The sequence below is a fragment of the Lygodium microphyllum genome, chromosome 4 (genome assembly GCF_053477565.2).
Source record: "Lygodium microphyllum isolate KBCC chromosome 4, Lygodium_microphyllum_v1.1.10, whole genome shotgun sequence".
NCBI classification, from domain to species: domain Eukaryota; kingdom Viridiplantae; phylum Streptophyta; class Polypodiopsida; order Schizaeales; family Lygodiaceae; genus Lygodium; species Lygodium microphyllum.
Genome location: NC_141138.1, coordinates 136528577 through 136537827, shown reverse-complemented (window position 1 = coordinate 136537827; position 9251 = coordinate 136528577). Strand labels below are relative to the sequence as shown.

The window sequence follows — 9251 nt, the reverse complement described above, 5'->3', positions numbered from 1 at the left end:
GACTTTGATTAAGTTTATAGAGCAAAAGTGTCACAGCATGTACTCTAGAAATATGGATCTTGAACCATTGAACCATCCGAGTAGTAATCATACACACAAATATATCAATTGCATTCTCACTCTCAATCTCAACCTTAATCTCAATCTCAAAATCATGATGAAGTTGAATAGAAGATCTCGGCCTGCATGAACTACTTGAGAACCACAATAATAGTTGTGCAACTTTTCTCAAATGATGTGTGTTCCAAGAAGAAATGCATGTTCAAAAACCATAGAATTAAGAATACACATTGAATCATTGAATTAAAAAAATAGAGTTAATAATTACTTTTTCATTGCTCTCTAATGAATGGCAGTTCCTCCAGTTGACAAGCTTGATATAAGTAATTAGCGGCAAGCGACAGAAACCTTACAATTAGTAGCAAGCATTGCAATATGTATCTCGTAATTTCTCTACGTACTTGAAGATGATAAAAGATACTTCCTTTTTATTATGGAAAATTCAATTTAGCTTTAAAATTGACTATTGATTCTTGAGTATGCATGTGTGCGCATGATAAAAACCATAGAATTAGGAATACACATTGAATCAATAAGCAAATTAAGTATGTTACAGTGAATGATCCATCTCATCTTCAATGAGATCAGTCCTTGCTAAACTATCTACTTCTAGGTCTATGTTACCAAGAGGTAACAAAACAAATAAGTCTATCCCACTATCAGATGTGTTGCTATATTGCTCAATAACTTCATCAACATCATCGACAATCACATTATTGTCTTCTTCTGCGTTTCCTTGAACATCCTCGCGAGGTTCATCTTGTACTATATCACGCATATCATCCATTATGGTGTCATCATGCACATCATCATTAATTGTTGGATTGTCATCTGCTATCTCCATGTCGATAATATTACCATATATTGGTTTTGAACGATTAGATATAGGGATGACATACCACCATCGGTTATTGTTTACCATTGAATGATACACAACCTGTATTTGAAAAACAAAAGCAAAAAACTTAAGTACTTATTATATTGTGTATATATATCACATGTATACATATAAAAAAATTAGCCTTTGCATATATACCTGCTCGCATTGTTGAGGTAGTACTAATGTGTCATTCTTATTTTGGTGAAATTTTGTAGAGTCAATGATTACAAAACCACTTGGATGACGTCTGATTGTGCAATGTTCACCATTTGTTACCACTTCTTTAAACCACTTCACATCCAGTACATATATAAAGAATCGTCTGAAGTCAAGCTTCAGAATATCTTGGATCAAGCCACAATAACCTTCCATGGTACCATTGGCATCCTCGAAGTGAGCAAGGACACCACAATCTTGGGTATTTCTCTTTTCATCTATACGTTGAGTTCGAAGATGTTTACCCTCACACCAAAGTGCATTGAATAATGTGCACTAGTAGTAAAAGATAAAAGATCAAACATGTCAATTATTTATATAAAATAAAACTTATAGAAACAAATTAATTGATAGTATGTCTCACCTTTGATAAGTAACCTCATGCGTATTCCCACCCTTCTTGAGATATATTAATTTCCTCCTCTTTTTTCATTCTCTCCATTTCCTCATGTAACCAATCTATATCAATATGACGTGGGAGCGCATTTAGATGATCTGGAAATGAGACATTACGTCCATATCTAGTGCGAAATTCTTGTCTTTCGCTTTTTCTTCTTACCCTTGCTTCATTATATAGTGTCACCCATTTGCTCATTACATCACTATTGAGCACACAAAAACTATTTAACTTACGAAGTTCTTCTTTTGTTAGCACTTTACTCATTCCTTTTCCTTGAGGTACTATAGAGGTCATCCTCAAGTCTTCATCATCTTTCCATAGTCGTGGTTGAGAGGGATCCACTTCAGCAAGATATTCAGATATATAAACAAGGGATGATTGCACTAACCAACCCTCAGCCATGCTTCCCTCAGGCCGTGCTTTTTGCCTCACAAAATCTTTCAAGGTTTTCATGAAGCGCTCAAGAAAAAACATCCACCTTACATGAACTGCCCCACAAAGTGTAATCTCATCAATCAAATGTACAAGTAAATGTAATTGAGTAGTCAAAATGGATCAAGGAAAAATTTCCTCCACCAAACAAACCACCTCAACAGATAATACTCGAGCATCTTGCAATGTGTTTGGATCAATTTCCTTCGAGCTCACGTATCTGTCAAGATGTATTTGAGAATTGTTTATTTTTGTGTAGAAATTCAAAGATATATAATGAAAAAATACAATGTATATACATCTCACAAGCTCTCCCATCTTGTAAATGATATCATGTACATCTTTGGATACACAATGGGATATGCTAGTAGGAAGTACGAACTGAATGTAAACAATATTCATAGATCAAATGATTAGTTGAGGAAAAAGTCATCATACCCCAAAGTTTACACATAGTTACTCCACTAATTACTATATTCATGGTTAGAGATACCCTTACTTGAATCATTTTGTGCCAATCGTGGGACTTCAAACCAGATAGTTGCTCCACACCTCTTTTCTTTTTCTTTATGAAGGCTCCCTTGAGACATTTCATACATCCTGTGGGTGTTCGAAAGCTATATATTTGTTCCTTCACTATTGTTTCCTCGTTCTTTGACAACATCCAAGGTGCATGGGGTAGCTCAATCTTTCCTCTGGGTCCAACGCATAGCCAAGCTCGTCTCATGCGACCAATGTTATGTAAATCCTCCCTTACATTAACTGAATCACAAGCCCCTATCAAGTGATCCCATAATATAGATACAACATTTTTGAATATGTGCATGGGGTCCAACAGGTGATTGATCTTGAGTTCAGTCTAGTACAGAAGATGAAAAAATATAGAGGACCTAACAAACAAACAATATATTATGTAAACAATTCATCATGCTAAATACTTTAAAGTCAATCGAGAGAAATGCACTTATTACCGACTCATGCCGAGTGGAGGGTCGCTGTTGACATTAATCCATCTCTCCTTCCAATCTTGAATGGTTAGAGATTGTGGAGTCATTCCATTAGTAGAGAGAACATATTTGGGATGGTTAATAGGAAGAAATCGATGATGATTGTCGTAGATAACCTTCTTTAAACGTGCCGGCCTAGAGGAAACTAGAGAGGGATCGCAAATAGGACATGCATGATATCCTGACGTGGTTAAACCTGAAAAAACAAGTGAATTAATAAAATGCAATTGATTCAAGTCTTGAATTTCAAATATAGAGTTATATACACGTACCTGAACACTCTCCGTATCCTGGAAAGTCGTGCATTGTCCACAACAACATGGCCTTCAATGTGAAATCTCTAGAGGATGCAGATGCACTTGTATCTTGCACCTCAATACCTTCCCATAACATTTCTAACTCTTCAATCAAAGGCTCTAAGTAAATGTCAATGTCTTTTACCTTGTGCTTTCCAGGAATCAGAAGGGACAACATCACATGTCCCTTTTTAATTGCCATGGATGGAGGAATATTATAGTTCACCAATACCACTGGCCATACACTGTATGATGTGCTTTTGATGCCAAATGGATTGATTCCATCCATACCTAAACCAAATCTCAAATTTATTGGCTCTTCTTTCATGATGATGAGGGAAGGGATGTAACGGCGTACATGAGGAGCGTCGTGCATGCGACGTATAAAGATTGTTTCATTGCCTTCAAAAATCAGAAAAGCGGCTTGTGGCAGGAGGTGTTGAGGGCAGTCCATAGGAGGTACCCAAATCCTGAGGGTCAGCGATTCTCGGATGATTGGGGATGTACAAAAGTGAGGGATATGCTTCACAACAAAAGATCCCACCTCATGATACGAGCCAGGGACTCACTGCGGAAGCTGGAGGAGGGGCGTGGAGCCTATAGCCAACCACCTATGTGCCACCTCATAAAGTGGAAGAAAGCCAAGAAGAAAGCAGCTGAGAAAGTGAAGAGTCGCCAGCATGCAGAGGCGCGACGGATCCAAATGGAAACCATGGGATCGTCGCATTACGGATCAGGCGGTAGAGAGTCGTGGGAGGCAGAGTTTGTAAGTATATTTTGATTTCTAGTTTTTTTTAATTTATATTTCTTTCAATTCTTTATATATTTTAGTCTAATATATTGTGACTCATAAATGTTTGTATATCTCTAAATGTTTTGCAGACTACCATCGTTGGTAGGACACCTACTCCTAGAGAGGTAGGTTACCATCGAGGCTATAACCGCGCAGCGACATGGCTTCACTTTTATGAGGAGGGTCTCATCACTGAGGACCAATACAACCGGGCCATGAGGATTCGACAGCCAGAGGAGGTATGTTTTTCTTACTTTCCTATTAAAAGTATAGCTAATTATAACTTTTTCTCCACCTTGTCTATGTAAGCAACCCTAATCTTTTGTGTGTGTAGGCGAACTCGGATGTGGAGCATAGCGAGGAGGGGGATAGCGACGCTAGTAGCCATGGTGGTACTAGCGAAGATGTTTCCTCTTCAGATTCTTAGAGGAGTGCCATACCTCCTCATGAGGCCTTCTTTTCTTGTATATGTATAATATCTCTTTGAGCCTACTGCTTGCGGCCATACTTTAGGTCGCAAGCACTTAAACTTCCCTTGTAAATGCTTTTGATATATAATGAATATATGGACTTTTATTTTCAATTCTCGTGCTCGTAAGATACATTGTCTTTTTCCCAAATACACAATCTGATATATGGGAGGGGGAAAAAAAAAACCAAAGAGCATGTTGCAACCACATGCTCTCTGGTTTTTTTTTTTCCAGTTCTATTTTGTGCGTCTATCAGCGCGTCTAAATTGCAAATAATTCGTGTTTATACGCACGTCTATAATGCAGACTACACGCACTTATACATGCGCTTCATAATTCAAATTTAAAAAAGAAATTAAATATCTTTTTTTTAATGACATTTTTTGTTTTTCATTCGCATCTATCAGTGCTTGTAAAAGCGCATCTACCAGCGTGTCTATATGCGCGTGTATATGTGCGTCTATTTGTGTGTGTAAATTCGTTGATACATGCGATTATAGATGCGAAATGGTAGACGCGCAAATAGAGGGCGGATAGACACGCCCGTAATAATTTCTCAATATTCAAAAATCGCGTCTAAATGTGCATCTATGAGGCCTTTTTGTTGTAGTGAATACTACTTGTTTTCTTCTTGGAAATTTCCAATGGTCACTACAATGATGCCTACCATGTCTATACCTATGTACCTAAAGTTCTCGGATTTGAAAGAGTGAAAAGGAGGAACTAAATGAAATATGACTAACTGGATTAAGAACTTGAGAAGCTCTAATGCCACTTGTCAAGGAGTGGACTGGAGATGAAGAAAGAGGAGAGAGAAGATAAGGTGTGGAAGAGAGAGAAAGAGAGTGATGAGGAGAGAGAAATAATAGAAAAGGAGAGATGAAGACAGAAAGAGAGAGAAGGTAGCCATGAAAACTCAGAAAGAGAGAAGATGAAGGAGACTTGTATTATAATAATGATGATCCAAAAATCAAGTCCCTTACACCTTTTATACCGACCAATGTAGGTGGTATTTTATCCCCATTATTTTATTTCCCCCTCTCTTACACTATTATCCTAACACACAATAACATGATAATACTAAAAACCTAAGTTCAATATTCCAATTCTAGTTTACTATGCAAGCTTGATACAATTTAAGCTAGATGCCATAATTCAAGTGATTGCAACTTGGTACCACCTATAACAACACAAGATTTCCTAAGCATCTAAGTAAAGTATTCCTATTAAAAAAGTTCTAATTAAAAATTTTCTCAATGGAAATATATCGATTGCTATTTGATGGTACCTTCAAACAGTAATTTTTCATCAAATTATGCACTCGAACTTATGTTAGGAAATCACTTGCAATTAGTACAAATCATCCATATAAAGCAAGATGAAAGAGATGTTTCGACCATCATGCATGTAGGAGAGACAATGATCATACTCACTTGTTGTGAGACCCATTTTCATAAGATTAGTATCCAATCTTGAGTGTCACCTTCTAGAGCCTACTTCAACCCATATATACTCATTTCAACCTACAAATCATATTTTATTTACCTTTTAAAATGAAACCTCGAAGCTACTACATGGCACCTCCTCATATAGGAAACTGCTCAAGACACATTTCTAATATCCATTTGAGAGATATTTCTATTTCTATTATACCCACATATATGAAAGTTCTAAAATTCTACTACTAGAGGAATTTTTCTCTCATCCATATTGTTAGGAATAGCCTTCAACTACTTGCCGTGATCAATGGTATTATATGGATTGTTCTTGAGCTTGTATATCATATACTCTTCATCAATTGGATCACACCACTTTGTCTTATTGATTGCATCTTCATAAAACATAGGTTCCTCTTCCTACATGTGGACATCATAAAGGGAAAGTTGTATAGCTAAAATCCTTTTTCTTAATTGTTATTATATATAAGAAAACTAGGAGGCTTAGATTCTCATTGATATCTCCACAAGGTGTGTTTGGACTTTACGCTTTAGTAGGACCTTCATTACTATGATGACTTTCTTCTATGATAACTCAATGTGAGCTAAGAGCTTCATAATAATTGTTTTCTAGATATATACCCATCATTTTTTAGTTGAAGGCATCTCTATTGACCAACAATGATTTCTCTTGTGGATCATGGAGTCTTAAATCTTTGCATACTTCAATATACCCAAGAAATATGCATTTCCTCAATTAGATAGCAACTTTATTTCTATCATTGTGAGGAATATGAGTATAGTATATTTATCATAATACATTCAAATCATGAAATTGGGGTCTCCTCTTAAAAGTATCTAATATGGAGTCTCACCATATAATGGTTTATCTGGCAATATATTACCAATTTAGGTTTCTTTGTTTACTATTTCAACCCAATACATTTTTTTATATTCTTTCTTTCTATTATACCATTTTGCCAAGGTGTCCTTAGGCATACAAATATTGCTAATCCCATTTTCATTTTGTTACAATTTCAAAAGCATATGAAACATACTCACCCCCATGTTTGCCTGAGATTTATGATCCTCTTGCTAATTTGGTTGTCAATCATAGTCTTGAATTCCTTAAGCCTATCAAAGTACTAAAGATTTGAATGGATGAGTTGAAGAGAGTTGGTTATCCTTGTAGTAGATCTTTGAAAGTGATGCCTATGAGACTTTTCAATAACACACCATTCACATAATTTTCTAGCCTTTTGAATATTTTGAAATAATATTTGATCCATACACTTCCTTTTCATCTCTAGTATTGAGATAAATCCAGTACGACCTATTCTTTTGTACTATAACTCAACTCAAGTCATGCATTCTCCTCTTGCACTCATAGCTTGTCCAAAAGAAGGTACATAAGTAATAAGCAGGTATAGATTTATTATTTTAAGTCCTTGCATACAAACATTGCAATTCTTCTTCTCCTATTTTTTGAGCAAATTTTTCATCATCAATATCTATTTGTATCCACTTCATCTAATTTTTCCAATAGTTAACACATTCTTTGTTAGAAATGGAACATACAAAACATCCTTCATTTTGGCATTTTTACTATTAGGCATTGCCACTAGAATTGCACCAAGTCCTTTGATATCACAACCATTGTCTTTTTCTATACATAATATGTTATTTGAGCCTTCACTGGAGATGTTTGTTGAAAAGTTTTCTTATGTGGCCGCTTGCACCACTATCAATCCATCTTGTGTTGGTACATGCAGTATCTTGGTCATCAATAGGAAAGATTATGTTAGTTCTACTTGCAATTTCAAATATATTAGATTAACATAAATTTTCAACATGGAATATCACATTAGGGTTTAAACATTCATTTTCCAAGAAGGTAGCTTCATGGTTATCACTTTTGTTGTTGGCATAGGGGCTTTATCTGCCACATCTTCTACCTCTTCCATGATCGTTATTGCCTTTGATTTCCCTTTACTTCTTGTGATATTATAAAGAATAATGACCACATAGACCACAACAATGATATTTTACCTTTGCTTTATCCTTCGTCTTGTAATTTCTTAAGTTCTAGAACACAATTTTTGTGAATTTGGGAATCTTTCAAGTCCCATTCTTCATTATTTAGAATATTGAGACTCCAAAATGACATATTTAAGTTTCCCAAAGCTATCATGTGGCACATGATTGGAAGCCTTATGAAAAATGGAATCTATTGAGCTATTGAACAATCAATTTGGAGCAATGATGTGCAAGTTATAGCAAAGATAACATTTTGACCATGAGTCCTAAACTAATAGAAAATTCCCAAATTCACTAATAGTATGTTAGGAGTTCTTTTTGGTCTTTTCTTTCTTCTAAGAAGGATGTAGATATTCCCCCTCAGTATGTGAACCTCTTCCTATTGAAGCTGAGAAATCATCCTCATTAGAACTATTATTGATAATAATATATCATCTTCTTTCCTTTTCATTGGCTATATACAATTCTCAACAATGAAAACACTTTTCATGTCTAGTTATGGAATCTTCTTTTGAATTGCGTAACTTTGAACAAGATTCTTATAGCCTTCACTAAATTGATTGAACAATATTTATACCAATTCTTTTTCTTCAATTCCATTTTCAATGTTAACTAGATTAATATTGAGCTATTTCACCCTTCATAAGAAATTTCGGGCTGATCCATGGTAAACCCTATAAATTTGATTGTTTTTAATCCTCCAAGTGAGAACTTGAGGAGTTTTCTGAGACTCATAAATAGTGCGTAGTGGCTCCCATGTAGTCTTTGAATCAGTAGCATTATTGATGTCCTCTCAAAAACTCATTGGAGACATTAATCTTAACGGCGTGCACCCCTTTCATACTTTATGTGCTTAGTGAGTTGATTGGACCTATTTTCATGGCCTTGAATGATATCCCAAAAGATAATGAATCATAAATAGTGATTGCATTTTGATATTCCATATGAAGTAGTTTGATGTATTGATTCTATTACCACTTGCAAAGTTAAGTAAGAGGACTTGAAATCCATTTTTTAGAATATCTAAGAGATTTGTGTGTATAAAGCTTGATGAAGAAGAAGAATAGCACACTCTATAGTTTCTTTAACTACACTAGACTTCTATGAAAAATAGTGGATTCTACCTCAGTAATCACTCAAGAGGTATATGAAAACTTTATGGATAAAAAAAGGCTATCATAAGCTTGAATAGCTCTACCTCATGTGAAAATCTGATGATCAAGG

At 35.3% G+C, this 9251-nt stretch overlaps 1 protein-coding gene across 1 annotated transcript; it reads left to right on the top strand.

The window, feature by feature from the left end:
* The first annotated feature begins 3571 nt into the window (after window positions 1-3571).
* LOC148037667 (uncharacterized) lies at window positions 3572-4819 on the top strand. The gene is made up of 3 exons (XM_087677139.1): window positions 3572-4057; window positions 4174-4323; window positions 4811-4819. The coding sequence occupies exons 1-3, from the start codon at window positions 3650-3652 to the stop codon at window positions 4817-4819; spliced, it is 567 nt and encodes a 188-aa protein (XP_087533265.1). The 5' UTR covers window positions 3572-3649.
* Window positions 4820-9251: the final 4432 nt, after the last annotated feature.

Bases quoted from the DNA above. Each gene is read 5' to 3' on its own strand.
- LOC148037667 (XM_087677139.1), top strand. From the start codon at position 3,650: ATGAGGAGCGTCGTGCATGCGACGTATAAAGATTGTTTCATTGCCTTC. The intron at 4,058-4,173 runs GTAAGTATATTT...AATGTTTTGCAG, and splicing joins AGTCGTGGGAGGCAGAGTTT to ACTACCATCGTTGGTAGGAC.